Genomic DNA, 23,606 nt, shown 5'->3' on the forward strand with positions numbered 1-23,606 from the left:
TTAGTTGTCCATACTCCAAGCCAGTTTTTCTCATAGTGTTTCTGTGAAGAAGTACACTTTAGGGCTCTTCTCGGGGCCTAGGTGGCGCCATTGGTTGAGCATCTGACTCTTGAGTTTGGCCCAGATCATGATCGCAAAGTCGTGGGATCAAACCCCACATCAGGCTCCATGCTGAGTGTGGACCCTGCTTAAGATTCTCTCTCTCCCTCTCCCCTGCTCATGCATGTGCGCTCTCTCTCCCTCTCTGTCTCTTACATTAAAAAATAATAAAATTTTAAAGACTCCTCTTTAAGAAGTCAGTGTGCTACATCCATTTAAGAGCATTCGGTCAAAAAAAAAAAAAAAGTATTCGGTCAAGCAAAGACATCCAACTATTACAAATTAATGAAGGAAACAAAGACAAATAAGGGCAAGTCAGTGATTTTTAAAATATTACTGGCGGAAATTACAAAAGCAGCACATGCTTATTGAAAAAAATGCAAGTAATTCAGGATATACAGAACGTAAAGTGATTGTCTTTTCCCTTACTCTCCAAGGGTAAGCATTGTTAGTAATGTGATATATATTCTTCCAGAACATGTGAATCATATTTTTTTAAATGGAATGGTGCTGATCTGAAAAAGGTTAAAATTTTTCAAAAATGTCTTTATCTTCACCATCATCATCACTAAGATTTATCAAAGCTATGTTTACCAGAGTGCTTTATACAGTCATCTAATTTAATCATTATACAAATCTGGTGAGGAAGTATTATTTTCATTTTTTCAGATGAGGAAAAGAAAGTGCAGAGAGGTGAAGTAGCTTGCCCACAACCACACATCTAATGAGTAATAAAGGTGGTAGAACTGTGATTTGACCATAAATTTTACAAGTATCAAACAACTTTGTATGTAAATCCCCCTAGCTCTGCAAAGTTAAACATTGTTAGCCCATTTTCAAATGAAGAAATTGAGACTCAGAAATAAGTTAATTTTTTTATGCAAAGTGGCAGAATGTGTACTGAAACTAGGTTTATCTGAATCCAGAGGCCACATTTATTTTACTAACCTAGCAAATCACAGCCCATTCCAGGTACTCAAAGTGTTCTTCCCATTACTATGAATAATCTAATTTGGCTTCCTATTTTCTTGGATAAATCCTTACTTTGTGTTTTATACATCTCTTATGAAAAGAAGCTGGGGAGTATAAGGCTTACTGTTCGTATTTCTTTCATTCATTCTACAATTTATGATGTGCCAGGTACATAATAAATGCTAGGGATTACAAGATAAGTAAAACAGATCATACACTTAAAGGGTTCACAATCTGATATTGCTTCTTCTATTTGTTGCCTTGTATAAGCATTCATATGTACCCATGCTAAGAGGTCTTCTGATTTTTTCCAAAGTAGAGTGATGTTTTAATCATAGTAGCCCCTAACATGGGCAACTTTTAATATGCTTACAGAATAAGAGAAGAAACTATTAAATAGAACAGTGGTAGAGTTGGCTTGGTCCTTGAATCAGTTACTGTACAGGGTAACTAATTCAAGAGACCAGGAAGTACTGTGTTTAAATAAGATAAAAGTTTGTCCTCTCGTGCAACAGTCCAGGGTAGCCAGGGATAGTGGGGCAGCTCTACCATCCTTAAAATACGGTTTCCTCCTCTGGAATCACAGCGGCCATTCTACTTGTTAACATTTCCCTGCCAGTGAGAACAGAAAGAAGCAGTGAAAAGCAGACAGCTTTCTTTTAATAATGTGGTCCAAAATTTGTACAGGTCACTTCTGTTCACATCCTGTTAGCCAGAACTTAGTCATATGGTCATATGGCTAGTAAATGTATTCTCTAGCTGGATGACCATGTGCACAGGTAAAAGTCTATATTACTAAAAGAAAAACCAAGAATGTATATGGGGGAATAACTAGCAGTCTTTGCCACACATTTTGACTAACTAGGCTAAGGTTTCAAATATCACAAGAGTCTATAATGTGGACTTAAATATTTAATCAACTGTATTACTTATACCAAGTTGCTTCTGATCCATTTCTGCCACTGTTCTGTGGAAGAAACCAAATATATTTAATAAAGACTTAAGTACCCTCTATTGCTTATTTGACCATCTTTCCGAGAGAAGAATCAGTAATAAGTAATTTAAAAATCTGAAAATTTTAAAACTGATTGCCATTTAAAAATCAGATTACAGTATTCATAAATGATTAAGTTTCAGAAAACTTCCTAGAGCGGGTCTCCTGCTTTTCCCAAGATCTTTGCATTATGTAAAAAGAAAATATAAATCTCCTTTGTTGAAAGAGAAATGTGGAAAAAAATGTATTTGTCTTTTCTTGCCAGTTCTTGGTTAAAAGTGAAAAATCAACAATGTCTTATGTGGGAAGGTAAAAATCTCCTTAATTATAAGATAGTTCAGGTGCTTACAAACAAAATTTCCTTTCTTTGTACTGCTAAGAAAGGTGAAGGATACAGAATACTTAAAACCATCCTGTTTGCTAAGTAAAGATCCTCACTAACTAACCAGTGAGTCTATGATGAAGGCCTCAAATAAGACTAAATTTGACTGTACACTTTTTGTCATAAATTATAGAGCCAAACATTTTTCCAACAACAATGTTAAACCATTAAGGACTGTGTTGTCAGATTGCTTTATTCTAGAGCTAGTCTTGACCCATCTGAAATGTAAAGTGTCAGACTTATGTTACCTGTAAAAGCTGGTAGACTATGTTTACTAAAGCATAATGTGCCTTTATTACAGGTAGTACTTTATTTAAAAATCCTTTATTTTCACTTAAGATGTGAAGGGCCTCATTGTTTACCACCCTTCTTTTTTTCCTTTCTTTGTTCCCCAAAATCTCTGTGTAAAGTGTCAGTGGAAATGGAGCAATTTACTCTTCTTTCTTTCTACAGAAGCTACTGGTATTAGAATAAAGGTGCTTCTGCTGTTTCTGACTGAAGTTTTATTTCTTCTATTGTACATCGTCAGTACGTTGCCATAGACTAATTTTCTACCTATCAAAATTTAAAATATTTGTATCCTTTGTTCCAGGTTTTTATTTCCAGAAATACGTTCTGTCAAAACTTCTAGACAGGCATGCTAAGGTAGAAGTTCAAGAAGTTATGTTAATAATTAGGAATGTTTAAATTATGATATCCATTCAAAGATACTGTGAGCACCTACTCAGTATATTGTGTCAGGAACTGTTCTAAGTACTGGGTCCACCATGATAAGCATACACGCTGTCTGCTTCGTGGAATGGTGGCACATCTAGTAAAGAATAGACTAGCCAAATAATCTCATAAATGTGAATTTTCGTGGTGCCTCAGTTGGCTAAGCAGCCGACTTCAGTCAGGTCATGATACTGCGGTTTGTGGGTTCGAGCCCTGCCTCGGGGTCTGTGCCAACAGCTCAGAGCCTGGAGCCTGCATCACATTCTGTGTCTCCCTCTCTCTCTCTCTGCCCTCCCCCTTCTCTCTCTCTCTCTCTCTCTCTCTCTCTCTCTCTCTCTCAAAAATAACTAAACATTTAAAAAATTATTTTTAAATAAATGTGAAATTTCAAACTCTGGTAAGTATTAGGAAGAAAAGTAAACTGTTGATAGAACATCTGTTAGGGAGTTGACCTAATCTAGGAGATCAGAGAAGATAATATTTATGAAGTGATTTTTGAAAGGACAGGTTTGAGGTACTTTCCAAGTAAACAAACTGTGTTACAATGACTCATTGGCCTGAAGAATTGAAAGTATAAGAGAAAAGTGCAATAAGAATCAGGGGCAAAACTATGTAGGCTCTTTAGAGGCCCTGTTGAGGATTTTTGATTCTTTATTTTGAAAACAGTAGGAAACCATTTAAGACATTTATGAGGGAAGGGTGAGAGAACCCAGTGGGTGTTATGATTATATTTGCATTTTGCAAAATACATAATGGCTACAGTTTAGACAGTGGATTGGCTGCTACACTTAGGGAGAGCAGTAAGGCTATTGCAGTAGTCTATTAAGGATGTGATGGCTTGAATGGTGATGGCTACATTGAAGATAAAAAAGTGGACAAATTTGAGAGATATTCAGTATTAAAATTGACACTTGGTAATGGATTGGCTATAGAACAAGTAGATGTCAAGGATGGTTATAGCTTTCCAGATGGATAGTAGTGCCCTGTACTGAAAGAAGGAATGCAAAGGACCTGATTTTCCCAGGGGCTGGGGTGGTAGGAGGGAGAAGGAGATGTTGGAAGGAAAAGATCATCAATTTTGAATATGTAAAATTTAAAATGCTTTCCCAGCAGCACTTGGCCACATAGATCTAGAAGAGAGACCTAGAAGTCCCAGAGAAGTCTGGGCTAGAAGGAGATATTTGAGAGTCTGGAGTATAACCTGCCACTTGGGATGATATTGCTTAAGGGGAGCCTATATAGCAAAAAGAGGACCTTGCTAGAATATACTAGCACAATATACTAGAATATACCTTGCTAAATATACTCACGTGATCTGCCATGGTGGTTATTTAGGGTCTTGGGCTTTGGTGGTCAGGCAAAACCTGGATTAAAATCCCAGCTCCACTGCCTACTAAGAAACTTTGGCCAGGTTTTTTTGTACCTCTTTGTGCTTCAGTTTTCTCACCTGTAAAATGTAGGAAATAACTGCCTCAGAAGATTAGTCAGTTTAACAGCTAAAATGAAATAAAGGTCTCTGATTTTGGTGCATAGTAAGTATTCGGTGAAACGATCATATGATGATCGTGTATTGTTGAAAATTTTGATTGCGGAACAGTTCACAGTTTTTAAGAAGTAGAATACATAAACATGTGCACAGAAGTTCCCAAAGGATACAGACCAAAGTATCAGTAGTTACCTCTGAGGAGGAATGAAAGGCATAGTAAAGGGAAAGACTTACTCTTTACCTTGTACATGTGGGGTTTTGTGGTGGTAGCGATAGTAGACATTTTGTTTTGTGCATTTTCTCAACAAATGTGCCACTTTTGTAATTTTTAACAGCCATTAATGGTTCCGTAATCATTTTTGACTATTTTTTCTCTTTGTAAACTTTGAACAACCAGGGCTCTTAGTTTTTTTGCTTGACAGAATGTTTTTGATTCAATGGAGGTACCATACTGCTTTCTCAAAAAGAAACTTCTGAATCCTGGGTTACAATGAACTAGAAGAAAGACTGAGAAAACTGGCTTAGAGCATGGGGAAATTGTGTGGTAAGTCTGGTGACAAATTGTCCGTGTTCAGGGGTAATAGAGCTACATATTATGGTAACAGGTATTATGTAGATACCTTGCTCATTATTAAAAGAAAGAACTAACATTTGCAAAGAGCTTAGTATGTACCACATAATTTATACATGTCATTTCCTTCAGTCCTTCAAGTAAATACCATTTTCATTTCAGGAAGAGAGAAACCAAACCTCAAAAAGGCTAATAAGTAATCAGAACCAAAACACAAGATTGCAAAATAAAAATAGCTTGTCATAGTTTACCATTTGGCATGCTGAGAAATTGGTGGCAGCACTGAGTAGTAGATAATTCACATTGATAATTTGGTCTGTCAGATTGCAGGTCTAGGTAAGACTTGATGCCAGGAGGATGGGGGAGGGCAGGGTTTATAACCTAGTTATAATAAGAAAATATAGCAGAGAATGGTTGAAGAATAGGCTGTATAAATCAGGATCTCTGAGTTGCTAATCCTATACAATCTTTTTTTTTTTTAACTTGAAGTTGATGTTTAGTTTACCAGAGTTTCAAGATAAAACAGTTTGTGATCAAAGTGCTGTGTATTGAGACAGTTATTATTTGTCTTCCTTCAAGAACTGTGGAGCTTCCGTATTGAGAACATTTGTGGTAGCGTTCTACAAAGCTTTTGTTCTCTCTGTTAATCTTGGAACAGTCTGAAAGATTTTTACATTGAGATTCTTTTTTTTTTTTAATCCATTCAATTTATTAAATTCCTATTCTTCTTATACCTGGAGGAAAACAGTGGTATTTTTCAGAATATTGAGATTAGTTTTTAAGGATGAAAAGAGATAATGTTTGACCTTTAGCAAGTATCATCAATGACGTAAGGGTACTTGAACTTTTTTTCCCTCATCTAGGAAATAAGTGCTTTGAAAGATATTTAAAAAATGAGAATTTTCAGTGTCAGCAATAGGGAAAAAAACAATTTATAGAACTCTTTTAATATTTATAAAACACATGAAAACTTGAGCAGCTGTATATCCAAAATTATAGAGAATATGCTGCCTTAGCTTTAAAGGTGGATTGAAATTTCCCGGGATAAAGGGACAGTTCTAAAGATAATCTTTTTGCTTTGTTTATGATAATCAAGGAAGGCATGTATGGACAACCATTTATAATAAATTTAAAATGTATACCATACTTGATCAGCATTGTTTTCAGCTTTGCTTTTGAACACTAAGAAAGAATAAAGTGCATTATGGCACAAATACCTAAGTACCTGTTTACCTCTTTCAGATACTGGTAGACCACTTGTTTTGCTAGTCTTTGGAATTGGAAGGAGTGTCAAATACACAGAAGCCAGAGTCATCTTGGCCAGATGGTGTTTGATACAGATGGATGGTTAGTTGTCATGCAGATCTCCTAGTTGGTAACTTGTTGCTGCCATCTGACTCAAAGAATCATTCACACACACTGGCTGTCAAAAGCATCTTCTCTTCTGTCTGTTTTAGCTGTCATGTCTGTGCTCTGTACAGACGTGTTGACAAGACATTGCTGTTGTACATTTTCAATGTGGTTGTTAGTGATTTTTCTGTTTTGTGGGATCTTTGATCGGGCTGGAATGTACTTGGTTTGTAATTGTGTTGTTTTTTAAAAAATACTGTGACAGTGCAACAATTATCTGACCTTTTAAAAGGACTTTTCAGGTTATAAGTTTATTCAGATCTGTTCAGTGAACAAAAAGCATTTAATAAAAAGGAAAGAAACCTTCTTGTTTCAGTTTCCAAATATAACAAATAAACTGAATTCTACTGGTTATTTCTGAATTTGAATCAATATCTTCTTGTGGACTCTCCATCTTATAGCCTTGTGGTCAAAATCTTTATACTATTTTCTGAGTATATATTTTCTTTTCTTGAAATGGTACCTTTTTTTCTGACGGTAAAAGCTTCCCTTTTTCTTCCCCCGCCCCCCCCCCCAAAAAAAAGAGAAAGAAAAGATCTTCAGACATTGCCTATCTTTTGCACCCATTTTCTCAAACTTAATTTCCTTTTCTCTTACTCACCTAGTGACCTGTCTCCTATTTTTCCTGTTTCCCTTATAAAATATAAGCAAAGCCTTTCTCCATTCTTTCAGATAGCTTCTTATTTCTGAAGTCTATTTCTCTGATAATTAACAACTTAATTAACAACTTAAAGTCTATTTATTCAGCTAATACTTAGCATCTCAAAATGTGCCACTCTGCTATACTCTAGAGATACCAGAAGAAAATAGTCTCTGCTCTTGAAGAGATCATAGTCTAAAGTGAAATCACGGGGCGCCTGGGTGGCGCAGTCAGTTAAGCGTCTGACTTCAGCCAGGTCACGATCTCGCGGTCCGTGAGTTCGAGCCCCGCGTCAGGCTCTGGGCTGATGGCTCAGAGCCTGGAGCCTGCTTCCGATTCTGTGTCTCCCTCTCTTTCTGCCCCTCCCCCGTTCATGCTCTGTCTCTCTCTGTCCCAAAAATAAATAAACGTTGAAGAAAAAAAATTAAAAAAAAAAAAAATAAAGTGAAATCAGAAGTATAGATAATGAGACTAGAATACTACAATTGCTTTAAGTATGTGGAAAAAGCAGTAAGAGAACAAGGGCCATTGCTCTTCTTTTCCCCCGCTGTATTTCCAGAATATCAGTTTTTAATTTATTACAGAATTTGCTTGAGTTTACAAAGTACTTTATTAAGTGGTTTAAGAAATAGTTCAAAACTTTAACTTGAAAGAGTTGTTGATTTTTCCCATCCAGTGACTACATTTTCAGCATTATTCGTTTATTATAATATTTTATATGCAGGTATGCTAAAGTATGTTTTTAAGCCAGAGATAAAAGATGAATATTACCTGGCAGAACCTTCTGACTTGGTTCCAAAAGAAAATACGAGTCCTTTGGTTTTCCATGCAGGTGGCGAAAAAATATATAGTAGAAAGAGAATAGGCTGAAGTTTGAATCACTTACACACTCATTCTGGGCCTATCTCTAATTTGCTAAGTTTTTTATACTGGTTACTTAGTGTCTGGATAGTAGAATATTTTTACCTATCAAAACATAGTGATGAAAGAATGGGCAATTATTGGTTAGTATTTATGAAGAGCTTTGAGTTCTTTGGAAAAAGCCGTAAATACACAGAAGTAGATAGTGAGGAAGTAACATCAGCATGTTTGCTGATTCCTCAGCCTGGTAGCTCTGTGCAGCCCAGGTAAATTTAGGTATTACAGAATTTGCTATAGACATTTAAATCCTCCTTTCAGTCAGCCAACTCACTCTTTCTAGGGACTTGGGTATAAATTTATCTAGGAAAGAGATGTCTTGTCCTGAGAGGCATGGCCCTAGACTGGATTTTGGTATTTAAGGTTTAGTTCTGAGACTCATAATTGTAGGATATGTGACCCATATGGATTAACAAGATACATTCTTCTATTTGCAATAATAAAGTTTGGATTCCTTTTTTTTTTCAACTTGGATTCTTTATTTCCATTATTTTTTTTTCAACAAGCATGTACTAAATATCTCCTATGTATAAGTTACTTTGCAAAATTTAATGGGAGTATCAAGTCCTATAACACTACCCTCAGGCAACATGCAAAGAAAATGAACCACTTAAGTTACTTATCAGCTCTGTCAGTTACTCTTCTTTGAAGTGTATTACTTATAGAATTTCACCTTTTGTTTGGCAAAATGTGGTATTTTGCTGTAATTTCCTAAGCTAATGTGTTTTGGGAATCTAGGAACCGGTATATAATTTATAAAGAACTTTAAGCTTACTGGTCTCTGAAAAGAATAATTTCATTAATTTTGAACTCTGAATTAAAAAAAAATTCAAAATCAAATACTTAGTATGTACTGAAGGACATTCCAAGATTATTAGGACCTTCTTTTATATTCAGGGAATTTACAATTTAGTCATTTATTGTTGCACCAGTGATAAAAATTGATAAAGAATTCTCTGTTATTTGTTGGTGATAATTTTTAAGACTTGTACTAATTTGGTAATTGTAATGTAGCATTTTCAAATTTGCTTGAAGGTTTGTTAACATCTGTATTCTCTAATGCAAACTGCTGTCTTTTTTCATTGCGTAATTCTCACAGCCACTGCAATAAAATAGCAAGATGAATGGATTAAAAATATAAGGGAAATTATGATATTTAAGATATCCAGTAAGGATTAAGCACATATTCTCTTGACTTCTTAAAACTTAATCTGAGAAAATAAGGTTTTGGTCAGTATAATTTTGTAATTTGTACTCATCCCTTTAATTTTCATAGGGTTTTAGTCAGAGCTACTTTCTTTGTGATTTTATACCCTAAGTATAAATTCAAAAGTGTTTTTACTTAAGAGACGTGAAATGTTAACATTTTTTAAGTTACAGGTATTTTTATACAGTAGCATAGAATGATAGAATGAATCCATTTTGTCATTCATGCTTTTTTTGTTGCTGCCATTAAGAACTGAATTCTAAATTACAATTTTTATCCTAACTGAAAGACCAAGAGTTGAACTATTAACTGAAATTTCTCTAATTAAAGTGACTTTTTAAATTTTACAGTGTTTTATGTCAGTGATGTTTATAATGATTATTACTGTATTGTTGGATCTGGTTTTTGGCTCACAAATAACATGCTCACTACCTGGGAAATGGCAATAGGGCAAACCATATCTATATGTAATTCTTAATGGACAGTAGATGTATGTACACACATCTGTTAATAAATATAAGGCTGAATGGTTTTTATGTCCACAGACTGAAAACTATGAGCAGAGAATACGTGAGCAACAGGAACAGCTGTCACTTCAACAAACTATTATTGACAAGCTGAAATCACAGTTACTTCTTATGAATTCCAGTCAAGGTATCTTCATATTTATTTTTTACGTATTTCTTAAACCTCTTGAAGAACAGAAAGATGGAAATCAAGTTTTTCTATTTTATTTCTCCATTGTTTCTCAGTAGTTCTGATATTTTAATGATTGCGGTGCAGTTACATGTTTTCATTTATGAAATGAGTACTTGCCAGGGTGTGGGAAAATGAACATTCTTGTAGAACTCTGTGTTGATAAAACTTCTTAGAGGGCAATTTGCCAGTAAGTAGTGAAAGCTTTCTTAAATGTCTGTGCCTTTTAAACAAAAAATTCAAGTCCTAACCGTATGCCATAAGAAAATGTTTGTTCAAATACTCAAAGATACATATGTAAGGATGCTTATCACAGTATAACTTCTAATAATGAGAACTCAGATATAATGAAATGTTCAACAGTTAAATTATAGTCTTTCATATAATCATCAGCTGTGTAGAAAAAGCGATGATAATAGATGTTAACTTACTAACATGAGACATGTTCATTATATATAGGAAAGAACAAAACAAGATTTTATATATATACATATATATATATATAATTTTATTTTTTGTGTGCAACAAAAAAGATTCTTGTATGAATTTATATGTATTGGAAAAGAAAAACTGTGATAAAATATAAACTAAAATTTTGACAGGAATAATTCACAGGTCATAAAGGTTGTGAGCAGCTTTTATTTATTTATTTATTTTTGGTATGTCTGCATTTTCTAATTTTCCTATAATAAGTATGGAGTAGTTATGCAAATGATTGTCTTAAACAAGAAGTGCACACCTGAAAATACTGCTTATTACAAGTTTCACTGCTATTGTTGATGGTCGGCCTCAAAGAGCTTCTAGTTTTCTAAATTCTACATAGTTTTTATACCACTGATTTGGGAAGTGTAGTTTTGTGGGAATGGAAAGAAATCTAAATGGGCAAATTTAAGTTGTCAAGGTAAGTTTTATCTTAAGAATTTCTGAAACTCATAGTTTAAAATTTCTTTAAAATTAGGTTTCTGATTTGTTGTTATTTTTTCAGCTGGTACCAAAAACAGGGATATCCTACTTATATCCAAGAGGTTTTTGTCTTGCAGATAACAGTTTTGGCTATGTTCCTCTGCTTGAAGACAGTGAAGCAAGAAAGAATAATTTGCCTCTTGATCAGCCACATGATAAAGTAAAATCAGGACTACCAAGAGAAAAAGAATTAAAGGTAGACTGCACTGCTGGTTTATTCCCTAAAGGAAATAAGAAGTGATGGGATGCCTGGGTGGCTCAGTCTGTTGAGCGCCCAACTTTTGCGTAGGTCATGATCGCGCGGTTCGTGGGTTCAGACCCCGCATCGGGCTCTGTGCTGACAGCTCAGAGCTGGGAGCCTGCTTTCATTATTAGATTTTATGTCTCCTTCTCTCTCTGCCCCTCTCCCACTTGTGCTTGGTCTCTCTCTCTCTCTCTCTCTCTCTCTCTCTGTCAAAAATAAACATTGAAAAAAAATTTTTTTCAAGAAAATAAGAAATGAGAAATTGGGTTCCACAGACTTACTGAATTATTCAGTCAGTATTCTATCGAATTTGGGTGGGCGAGAGCAAGGGAGAAGGTGGAGGAGATTTTTTTCACTCCTACCATTGCTTCAAAAAGCAACATTCAAATGCTGACACATAACACATGTGCCTCTTTGTTTTGTTCTCCTGCGGTAGATCCACCACTGGAATTCTAAACAAATTGTAGATGTACACAAACAAATGACTTACATATTTCAAATAGAAGCACTATTTCCAGGTAAAATAAAGGCTTAGGGTTCATGTTTCCTAGTATTCTCTTTTCTATATCACAAAGAAATAAAACATTTAACTAAAGTAGGTAGTAAGGCACAGATGATTCTGGATTAGAAAATAACATTCTAGTTTGTTCTTAAATTTCCTGTGCTTAATTTTTTAAAAAATCCACCTAACCAGTTCGGCAAAAGTCTTCACTGAAACAATATAAGAAGGAAGGTTCCATATCTCTGCAAGGAGACATGTATAAGGATGTTGGTTAGAAACAAATTAAACATCCATCAGTGGCAGAACAGTACACCTTTACAGGAAACACTTTAGAAAAATTAAAATTAACCAAACATTTATAGATTAGTATGCCTAGATTTCAGAAACAGTATTGAACAAAAAGTGGAAATTACGAAATGATAAAATGGGAATGACTTATGTAAATTTTTTCAGATATAAAATATTATGACACTGTTTCTAAAAACACAAGTATGTAGTAAAAGTATAAAAACATGGACAAGAACGTTCCACAACTTTCTTAGAAAAATGATCACCTCCATAGTTGGGGAGAGAAGAGTCTCTGATTCTGGGAAGGGAATAAAATAAAAGATCAGTTGTATCTATAACTTTTCTTTTTTTAAAGAAAACTACTGAAGTGAAATGTTAACACTTGTTCAATCAGGGTACTAGATACATAGATGTATATTATTTTCTATGTTTTTATGAATCCTTGAAATGTGTGTTTAAAAAGGAATTTTTTAATGAGTTAGGTTTTAGAAGGATGAAATAGCTTTTCAATAAAATAAGATTTCCTAACTAATGAGGACTCTTAACATCCACAAGACCAATTAAGTCAAGAATGCTATATTTATTTCTTTTCTTCTAAATATGGTAGAAGATTTTAGCTTTGTGTGCCAAGGTTATTCATTTATCGATCCCATAACTAAGACTGTTGTAATTTGTTTTTATTTAACATGAAATATGAGAAACCCAGTTTAAATACTTTTCTATATATAAAAATTTATAAAATTTATATAATATATAAAATATATATATATAAGTATATATAAAAAATAGAATGAGAAGTTCTCTAATGTATCTCCCCTTTCATTTTTTTAAAAATCAATCTTGGTTTTTTATTTGAATCATTCAGCTCTCTTCACCCTCACTCCAATTTCCATTTATCTAAAAATGCTGATAAACACAAGAAACTCTGGCACTGGAATATGTTTCAGTTTATTTTGCAAAAGACAAAATTCAGAAACAGTGATTCTGACTTCTGAAATACAATTTTATGATTGGGTCTATTATAGTGCATTATAAAATAATTGAATTACTGTGAAATGGCAGCACATAAACTTAGTGCTTAAGTAAACAATATTTACATTCCATTTTCATGTTTTGGGGACTTCTTTTTTTTACTTAAAAAATTTTTTTTTAGTATTTATTTTTGAGAGAGAGAGAGAGAGACAGTGTGAGCAGGGAAGGGGCAGAGAGAAAGGGAGACACAGCATCTGAAGCAGGCTCCAGGCTCTGAGCTGCCAGCACAGAGCCTGGTGCAGGGCTTGAACTCAGGAACTACAAGATCATGACCTGAGCCGAAGTTGGTTGCTTAACCAACTGAGCCACCCAGGTGCCCCTTGTTTTGAAGACTTTGAAATGTGATTCTTTACCATCAATTTTTAATCAAAATTCCTACATATATTCCAGTTATAACATTTCTTTGAAGATAATAAAATATCTCTAGTTCAAAATATACAGAAGGCATTTTTGAAAATAATTAATCTTGGTTAGAACAAACAGGATGGTGTAAAAGGCTCTTAGATATGTTAGTAATTTCATTTATTTTAAATTTTTTTTTTTCAACGTTTATTTATTTTTGGGACAGAGAGAGACAGAGCATGAACGGGGGAGGGGCAGAGAGAGAGGGAGACACAGAATCGGAAACAGGCTCCAGGCTCCGAGCCATCAGCCCAGAGCCTGACGCGGGGCTCGAACTCACGGACCGCGAGATCGTGACCTGGCTGAAGTCGGACGCTTAACCGACTGCGCCACCCAGGCGCCCCAGTAATTTCATTTATTTTATATTTGGGTAATTTGTCATTGTTTATGAAAGGTTTAGGGTTTATTTTTCAGTCAGTAAGTGTTCAGTGGGAACCTTCCTCTGAATTATTTTTTAAATTACATTCGTTTTATTTTTATAAGATGTCTTTTGTCTACAAAATATATACTATCTGGATATCTGGCCTACATTAAGTGTAAGTAATAGAAATTATGTCAGAGATGGCTTATTTCCAAAGAATTAATAATGTTGCACAATTGTAACTTTATTTGTAAACAGACAATAGAGGAAAAAATAAAGTGAGAAATATAAATCTAGTGAGTTCTCTTAATGATCTTTACGAATAGGGGAAACATTTATGTGACAGCCACATATTTAATACTTGGAATAGCTCATCAACTCAGTCTTCTTATACTGTAACTATTTAATAAAAATAAAATTAACTCTTATATTTCCGGTTTCTCATCTTTATCTAGAGTCAAAGTGCTAATGAGCACTAAATATGCAACAGATTAAAAGAAAGAAATATATTCCAAAAGAAGGAAGGAATTGGATTTATTGAATATTTGAGAGCTGGCTGTATATTGTAAAAAAATAGGCCTCATTTAGAAAAATACTGGCCAATTAAGCAGTTGAAACTCAATTCAGTTTTAGTTAATACAAGTGAAATCCTTTCCTAAAGAATTTTGACTTTGGATGTATCAGAGTTTTTCCAAAATGAAAAATTGCATATTGGTTGTCAGTTGCAGCTTTGTAAAAGTGTGCATGTACGTGTAGAAACTGAAAGGCAGCATGTACAAATGGCTAAGAGAATGCTACAGTTCACTTTTTTTCTGTTTCCAATATAAATTTATGTAATTAGTCTTTTTAAAAACTAAACAATTTCTAGAAATCACGTTCCCAATCAGTTGGCCTAGCCTCTGTAAAGAATAAGTTAATAGAAATGCTTTGAACCAATAACACAAGGAAGCTACTGCTAACCGCTCACAGTCCTTTCCTCCTTCTGTTTGGTGAGTTGTTTGAGGATTTGTTTTCTTTTGACTATTTATTTTGTTCAGGATTTGGTTAGGATATTTGACAGCAACAAATGACATTATGGCATTATGGCAAATGATGTGGCTTTTCTTGTTGCTCTCTTCTCTTGGATCTCTTACTTTCTTACTTTGAGGAAATAATGCCATAATGCCAGGCTGCCCTGGAAAATGAGACAAAAAGCAGAGGAAAAGGGTATTTGAGGGGAAAAAAGCCCTTTTAGAAAATTTTATTTGAGAAACATGAAATTTGTAGATCGGCCTCTGTTCATGGTACTCCTCCACAAAGAACATGCAAGAATTCTTCGACTTCTAAAAGGACATAAGGAAGTCACAACAGCAGAGCTTGTATAATTGGGTGGCCCTTAATACTCTGCTTTAGTTTAGAGACATTAGAGAAAAAGTACTCAGTTTAGTGGAAAACCTGAATTTCACTTCTCATATACCACCATAGTTTGCACAGTCTTTCTTGAGGAGATACGGTTTTGGCAAAGGGGTCATTGCGTTATCTATCATACAACAAAGTACCCCGAATTTTATGCCCAAACTTAACAACTTAAAACAACAAATATTTATTATTTCAGTTTCTGTGGGTCAGAAATTTAGAAGTGACTTAGCTGGGTAGTTCTGGTTCAAGATCTCATTTGACTGAAGTTAGGATGTGGGCAAGGGCTTCAGTCATCTGAAGGCTTGGCGTGGTTGGAGGATCCACGTCCAAGATGGCTCACTCAAATGACTGTTGGCAGGAGACATCTCCATGGCCTTTTCTCACAACCTGGCCAATAATTTCCTCAAAGTAAGAGAGTAAGAGATCCAAGAGAAGAGAGCAACAAGAAAGCCACAGTGCTTCACATGACGTAGTTTCTAAAAATCACATACCTTTACTTCCACTTTATTCTGCTCATTAGAAATAAGTCACAAAGTGCTTCAGAGGCAAGGAAATACGCTCCTCGTCTTGAAAGGAGGAGTACCAGAGATTTTGTACATGTATTTTAAAAGCATCACGGGATGGTAGATTGTGGCATACAGAGAGGGTACCATAGATCAGGGTGTGGTGTGTAGTATTTGATTTATATGATAAATACTAATGAAAAGTCAAGGACCTTGGCAGAATTTAATAGTAAATTCAGCTTCCTGAATCCTATCAGTGTTAATCTCAGAAGAAACAAATATCATAGCTTCTCAAATCTTAACAATTTGAAAAATTCTGGGGCGCCTGAGTGGCTCAGTCGGTTAAGCATCCGACTTTGGCTCAGGTCATGATCTCGCGGTTTGTGGATTCAAGCCCCACGTCGGGCTCTGTGCTGACAGCTCAGAGCCTGGAGCCTGCTTCAGATTCAGTGTCTCATCCTCTCTCTGCCCCTCTATGCTCGTGCTCTGTCTCTCTTTGTCTCTCAATAATAAATGTTAAAAAAATTTTAAAAAAAAAAAACAATTTCAAAAATTCTGACGTGAATGTAGACTTTCCAGAGAACAGCTGAGCAGTGTTTTAGAGAACCAAGAAACTATTGCCTCTTGTTACGTTTTCTTTTTTTATAACCAGTTTTGAAAATTGAAAATATTTATATGTAGAAAATCAACACAAAAATGCACACACTTATTCTTGACAAAACTATCTCTTGTTTATAGAACACCATTGTCAGACACAGTAGCATATGTCATGAGAGCAGTTATTTAAATAACAAATTGTGTTTCTTAATGTAGATATAAATTGGCATTGTTTAATTCACTTTTTTAAAAACTAGGATTGTAATATACTGGATCATTTTTAAGATCTTGGAAATAAGAGATTTTTATAATACTGCTTCTGAGAGGCACTTCAGTTGCCAAACTGAATACTATTCTAGGTGTCCAGGGTTTGACAAAAATTGTTTGCCCTCATCTTTCTATCCTACAGTATTTTTTTTTGGAAGTTACACAAGAGTCTAGATAGAATGTTGGGATGCAAGAAAATGTATAGGGAGTGATGATATTGAATACATAGAAGAATTTGGTGATACTGGTAAATTTTCTTCGCTCACTCGTCCAGTGACTGAACTGCTATGTACCTGACACTGCCAGCCGCTGGAAGAACAAAGAAATATTGTCGATGCTGGCTTAAAGTTTTGATTTAATAACCAAAATCAACGTTACTGAATATTGTAAGGTAATTTCAGAGTCTAGGATCCAGGATACAAAGTGTAATATGAGTTTATTTGAACTTCTGTTTTTTAACATAGAGATCATGTGTCCAAAGAGCTGATTTTCTGCTTTGTTTCTGATTTTATGTATGTATTTCTCATTTGTTCTTTATACATGTCTTTTTTCATCTGAGTTACATGCTTTAAGCAAAAGTGTAAAAATACAAAGAATGCAGTTATTACGGAAAGATGCCAGTTAGACAGTTGGCCCATCCCTCATGTCACCATTCTTGTGATTAGATCAGTAGATAGACGGTAGCATCAAGGAGCAGCAAAGATTTTGTGGGTTTTGAAGAGTAAAACAGTGATGTAGCCGTGGAGCTGCCATCAGTGCTAACATTAAGGAAATAAGATGTGCTGTACCTGGTAATTCTAGTGAATATAGAGGCTCTGACATGTTTGAAGAAAGCTGATGTCTAAAAATTCACTCGTCAATCACTTAGACAAGAAGTATTTGTTGAACTCCTTCTATTTGCCTAGTCTTGCTAATCATTGACAGGAGTACAAAAGAAGAATGAGACATGATCCATCTCTAACTTTAAGGAGCCATGTAGTCTGATTGGAGAAACAAAGATTTGGACCCCAAAGCAATTAGCAAACATTGTAAGTCAATGTGAAGTCTTAATTATATGATAAAATGAAATGCTAATTATAATTTTATGGTACAGATAAAACATATAGGACCTTAATTTAAAAATAAAATTCCCAGTGAGCTAAAAGGTAGGCTTGAGCAGGGGATCAACATTTAGTTCAAGGAGAGAAAAGAAAACATATTCTTATGTGCCTATGTTTTGGTACTGTGTGCATAGATATGAAAACCTAATTTTCTGCAAGATTTTAATGGGAAAAGAATAATTTCTAGATACGAGCTGAGATTATTCAAGACCACTTTGGAGAACATTATGTAAACTGAATCTGGGTGCCTGGGTGGCTTAGTCAGTAAAGTGTGTAACTTTCGATCTTAGGGTCATGAGTTCATGCCCCACACTGGGTGCAGGATTACATACATATATACATAATACATACATAACTGAAAGGTAAAACTGATGATTTTGAAAGATCAATTTCATTTACTATAAGCTTTTTTTTTTTTAAGTTTATTTATTTATTTTGAGAGAGAGCACACACAAAGAGAGGAGGGACAGAGAGAGACAGGGAGACAGAGAATCCCAAGCAGGTCCCATGCTGTCAGCGCAGAGTCCAACACGGGGCTCGAATTCACAAACTGTGAGATCATGACCTGAGCCCAAATCAAGAGTCAGACACTTACCTGACTATAGTAGGTGCCCCTACTATAACCTTTTTAAAATGATATAATCATGGCTTCAGAAGACAGAATGCTCCCTACTATTTTGTTACCTTATTCTATGGATGGTCCTTGAGAGGCATTGGTGTGTTCCTCCAGTTGTTATGCATGACAGTTTCAACAGACAGTGTATGAATTTTAATGCTGCTTTACTTTCTGAACTTTTGTAACTTATAAAACTGGCCTCACAAGTCTAGGTCTTAGATGATATCCCCATCCTTGCAGTGTTCATTTGTCATATACTATGGATTTCAGATGCAGCTCCCACTTAGGGATCTATATCTGAGTTTAGGCCCCCTATAGTTTCTCCCTTTTTTTTAATGTTTATTTATTTTGAGAGAGAGTGCACGCACAAGCTTGCACAAGTGCGGGGGAGGGACAAAAGAGGGAGAGAATCCCAAGCAGGCTCCATGCTGTCAGCGCAGAGATGCAAGGCTTGATCTCACAAACCCGTGAGATCATGACCTGAGCTGAGATCAGGAGTCAGATGCTTAATCAACTGAGCCACCCAGGTGCCCCAGCTTCTCCTTTTTTCTATTGCAGGTCTTTTCAACTAAGTTTGTTGGCCAACTTGCCATATATTGCCCAAGTACCTGGTTTTATAAGCATTATAAAAGCTTTATAATAGACTGTCATATTATGAATACCTTGCCACATGTTTCTGTCAATGCATATAGCAGTTTTTGTGAAAGTGTAGCTGATAAAGCCTCTCATCTCTAATTTTGAATACTGCTCTAACAACAAAACCATAATATGAAACCAGTTAAGTTTTGCACGAAGAGCTCTTACAATAGAACTTGCATACTGTTTCCCCCTTCCTTTAGCAGTTTACTGTCTTCAACCATTAATAATTTGTGTTTTTTTTAATCCAGAAGGTATATAGGAACCTTTTCAGCTTTTTCTTCTCTTATTTGTTCATGTGGATGTAGTTCTATTCAAATACCTTATTTTACCTTACAGATATTTGTTACATAAGCAGACACTACTATATTTAGAAATGTTTATTTTAGTCCATTAAAAACTGTAAAACCAATCTGTATCATGTACCAAACTGATTTAAAATATACATATTTATTGGAAAAAAATAGACTGCCATATACAGGTATATGATAAATATTTTTTCATCATTTGAATGAAAGTTAGACATTAGACCATTAGTCAAGATACGTAACCATCAAGTGATTTCTGTGGGAAAAGTCAGATTTGGTTACATTGTCTAAACACTACCTTTTCTAAGAGAGGAACTTGAAATAAATTCACTTAATGTTCATTACTCAACTTTGTTAAAAAAATGACTATATTTTAATGCTCAAGCTTCTCTTTTTATCATCTTTTATTAGATAAAAATAGGGATGTACCCTCTATACAATGGCACATGCCAGCCTAAGCTGAGGCTTATGTAGTATTGGAGAAATGTATGTGAGCACCCTGTCTTCTCAGTCACAGCAAATGTCCTATTCCCCCTAAGTTGTTTCTAGAGACTGGATTGAATATACCTTTTTTCAAAGTATTACATTTCTGTATTACTCCTCTTTGGAGACGGGCTTTTTATAGATTATCTGGTAGAATAATAATTAGAAGGCAGAAAAATCCTCTTGAGTCAACTCATTCATCAAAGTTCAGAGTTTTTTCCCAAAGTGTTATAATAAATATATCACAGATTTTAAGAAACAAAAAAATATATATTAATATCCAAAACATTTCAATATTTTGAATATTTCAATATATTGAAACTTCTGTTGCAGTTTTGATTGTCTCCAAATCTGAGTTATTAATCCATCCTAACCCTTTCCTGTTCTGGGTCTCTTTTTTAATTCAATACATCATTTTAGAGTTTTTGTTTTTATAATACTGGAAATAATTTTTAAGGGGAGAAAAAAATGAGAAGTGGCATATCACTTCTTAAATTCTCTTCCCAGGCTTCTAAGCAGATTTGATTATTTCTGGTATGGTTTTTCTCCCCTCATTTCCCCCTATTAAGCTCTTCCTCGCATTTCCCGTTTTTCTTTTCTCTACTCTTCTCCGGAGGCCACAAGCCAAGAGTTAGTATATTCTGTTCAGCCCTGATTTCTCTTGACCCAAGCATGAAAGTCTGTTCTCTCAGCCTCAGTAGGTTAGGACTAGCCCCCCAAAACAATCTAGTTTCTCTCATATTATTATCTGTCATCCTAATTTCAAAATCTGTTTTGAAGACATTTGTTTTTCAACATTATAAAATGCTTCTGCATTGGACCTGGTGTGATTTGTTGTGTTTTTTTATTGTTTTGGTTTTTTTGGTTGAATTATCTGAAGAAAATCTTGTTTCATATAGATACGTAGTTAGGAAAGAGAATAATATTTTAATAACCTTTTTAGAAATTGTGGCTGTTCTCCTTTGATACTATACCAAAATTCAGTAAGTAGTAGTTTAAGTGTCAATTGCAATATAAAAGCTGAACCAATGAACTTTTCTACTGCATTAAAAGCCAGAGGTCTATCTTGTCTATCTTTAGGTCTATCTTTTACCTATATGATTTTGTAGCATCATAAATCGGTCATTTGAAAAATACTGGTTCACTGTGCTATGCAGATCTTGCAAATGTTGACTTATGATATTTAAAAATCACATTTAACATCATCACTGATCTCATCATAAAAGTCTTTTTAAGTATCGGGCAATTGTCAAGCTTACTATAAGGGGTACATAGTTCCCAAGATTTTAATTTTCACTTTCTAAAATTTTTTTCATGGACAACAAATCTTGTCAGTTTTCTATAAAGTGAGAGGCTAACTTCATTTGCTTTTGAGAATGTCTGAATAACCATAGCATGCATGTCAGTCATTCTTTCAAGTGAAAATGGTGTTCCATTAAAAAAGTGACTAGTTCAGCTTGCAACTCTCAAACAGTTGAACCAGTGCTTTTCCCCAAGACAACCCTTGTAGTTTGGTATGAGATAGAAGTCCTTTGTGTGTATTTCCTATTTTGTCTCACACAATATTTAAAAGCTATTAACTTGGGATCAAAATTTAATAAAATTAATAATTTTTACTATCTCATCAAGGAGACATTTCAGGACCCCAAGGATTTTTTTTTTTTTTTTTTTCACTGAGTATGTGGCATTAAAGAGAACGGTAACTCCAGTTTTGTGTCATGGCCTTGATATGTTCAGGCACTAGCAGTTTTACTCACCATTGCTTTTGCATCATCAATATAAATATCAAAAGAGTAAAAAAAACAAATAACATCTAATAGTACTGTGATAATAGCTGACGCCATATATGTCAGGGTCAGGGATTTGATTTTACGCTACCCACGAGCTAGTAAGTTAGCCAGTTACTGCTTCACAGATGCTGTAATAAGACACAAGGCTCTTGAATCAGAAAAAAATCTTTGTTATACACAGCACATAAGCAGCAAGAGCATTATTATTTGTGTTGGTCCCTCCAGGGAAGAGGGAAGGGTAACATGGTAAGACCCAGATGGATGCCTACATCTGTAATGGGTTGCATTAAAAGTGAGGAACACTGAGCTTGGGAGATGGGTCATTTTACAGCAAGCAGTAAGTAGCATGCTCATTGTCCAAGAGAGACATTAGCTTTCATGTTTGCCCTCTGCAAACACAGTCCTCAGAAATATCCCAGGTAAAGAACAATCAGAGCCTTATATTCTTGGCATACACAGCAAAAATGTAGGGACACTCAGGGCCCAGGCAGATTTCTTTCCCAAAGTAGATCCCTTGAAAGAATCTCAGGACTTCCAGGGATCCTAGACCTTATTTTGAGAACCACTGTTTTACTAGATTATAATTTACTGTTAGAAAAATATTGCCGTTTTCTCAGTAAGTTACTTACTTTTCCTTCTATTGAAAAAAACATCATACTTTAAGAATACTCTTAACATCCCCTCGGGAACCCTTATTTATGTATGGAAGTCATACTGCTTGTTCATCATTTTCACATTTATTAGATAACTAATTGTTTTACATCTTTATACTTTATTTTGTTGTTGTTGTTACATAAATTACCCATTTATTATAGGCTAACAATGTTTCAAATGGTGGAGCTTTTACCAGTCTTCCAAAACCTTAGTCTTTTGATGGCTGACTTTCCTGTAATGGCAGAAGTGATGTTGGTCCAAACACCACCAGCTACCGTTTTTATGTAAGAACCACAGTGCCAGATGCCCACAGCTCATCTTTTCATCTTGGTTTTGCCACAGAAGGAGCACGTGTATTTGGCATGCTGGTTTATTTCAGTCTTCTTCACCATTTTCCCAAGGGAGGCACCATAATGGGTCCCATATTTACCGGTGATTCCGACCTTGGTGTGTTTAGCCATGTCACTGCAAACTAGGTCTGAGCCCAGAGAGCTACATCTTTATACATTAAGTCATGATATCTGTAAACTGCTCCCAGTTACTTACTATACCTAATATATTAAGTCTGGAACAAACTGAATTTTGACTCTCATCTGTTAAAAGATAGTGTGGTGCCTGATACATTTCCTGAAGTGTTCCACAGAACCCCAGACCTGTAAAGTGCTGCATACTGTGTACTCTTTCTGATGAATTTTAAAGGCATAAGAATGTATTATAGGATCTGAAATCAGCAGTAAGAAAACCACTTCGCTTCATCTAACCGCAGAATCTCTAGCTAGCATTTTCCCCAATATTGTATTTTAACAACTTCTTGCCAGATTTGTAGTCCCCTTTAAGATATTTCTAGAATTTGGTGGGGGAGAGGCAGGGAAGGCTCACCCAATTTTTCATTTGTACCTAATATGTTATACTCTCTGAACTCTGCTGCTTACTTGCTATGTTATGAAACCTGACGTTTTCTCTGAAAAATTTTTTTTTCTATCAAAGATGGGTGTCTTTTATTTTCTCTCTCCCATTTTGTCAGCAGTGGTGTGATTTTTGTATTCCAACTCAGTTTTCCTCTGAGTAATTCCATAACGGCCATATTGGATGGGTTTACTCAGTTCTTCTATCCCTAATTGCTCTTCACTATTTAACATTAAGGACAGTGTGTTTCCCTATACGTTGCATCCACATTATGTTGCTCACTGACTTGTCCATATTCCCCAGAAGTGTCATTTGAAATTAATTTATGCTGGATGGCCAAATAGCCACAATAACTCTTGCTTTCCTTCTTGCTGTAGCTGTTTAAACATTCTCTCCTCCTCTTTTTCCATGCTGCAGCCTTGGAGTCCCAAGTCCTACCCCTAGCTCTTGCTTCGCCTCTTGTCCTA

General features: G+C 35.1%; 1 protein-coding gene and 1 pseudogene across 3 annotated transcripts in view; one reads left to right on the forward strand and one right to left on the reverse strand.

Moving 5' to 3' along the window:
• The window catches only part of TANK (TRAF family member associated NFKB activator), a 93,732-nt gene that overhangs the window by 50,683 nt on the left and 19,443 nt on the right, over positions 1 to 23,606 (forward strand). For all 3 annotated transcript variants that reach the window (XM_043576890.1, XM_043576889.1, XM_043576888.1), the window contains exons 3-4: positions 9,939 to 10,047; positions 11,130 to 11,248. In XM_043576890.1, the coding sequence (XP_043432825.1) occupies positions 9,939 to 10,047; positions 11,130 to 11,248 (228 nt within the window). The remainder of the gene's footprint in view (positions 1 to 9,938; positions 10,048 to 11,129; positions 11,249 to 23,606) is intronic.
• LOC122482035 lies at positions 22,407 to 22,694 on the reverse strand (annotated as a pseudogene).

This window comes from Prionailurus bengalensis, chromosome C1 (genome assembly GCF_016509475.1).
Source record: "Prionailurus bengalensis isolate Pbe53 chromosome C1, Fcat_Pben_1.1_paternal_pri, whole genome shotgun sequence".
Lineage (NCBI taxonomy): Eukaryota > Metazoa > Chordata > Mammalia > Carnivora > Felidae > Prionailurus > Prionailurus bengalensis.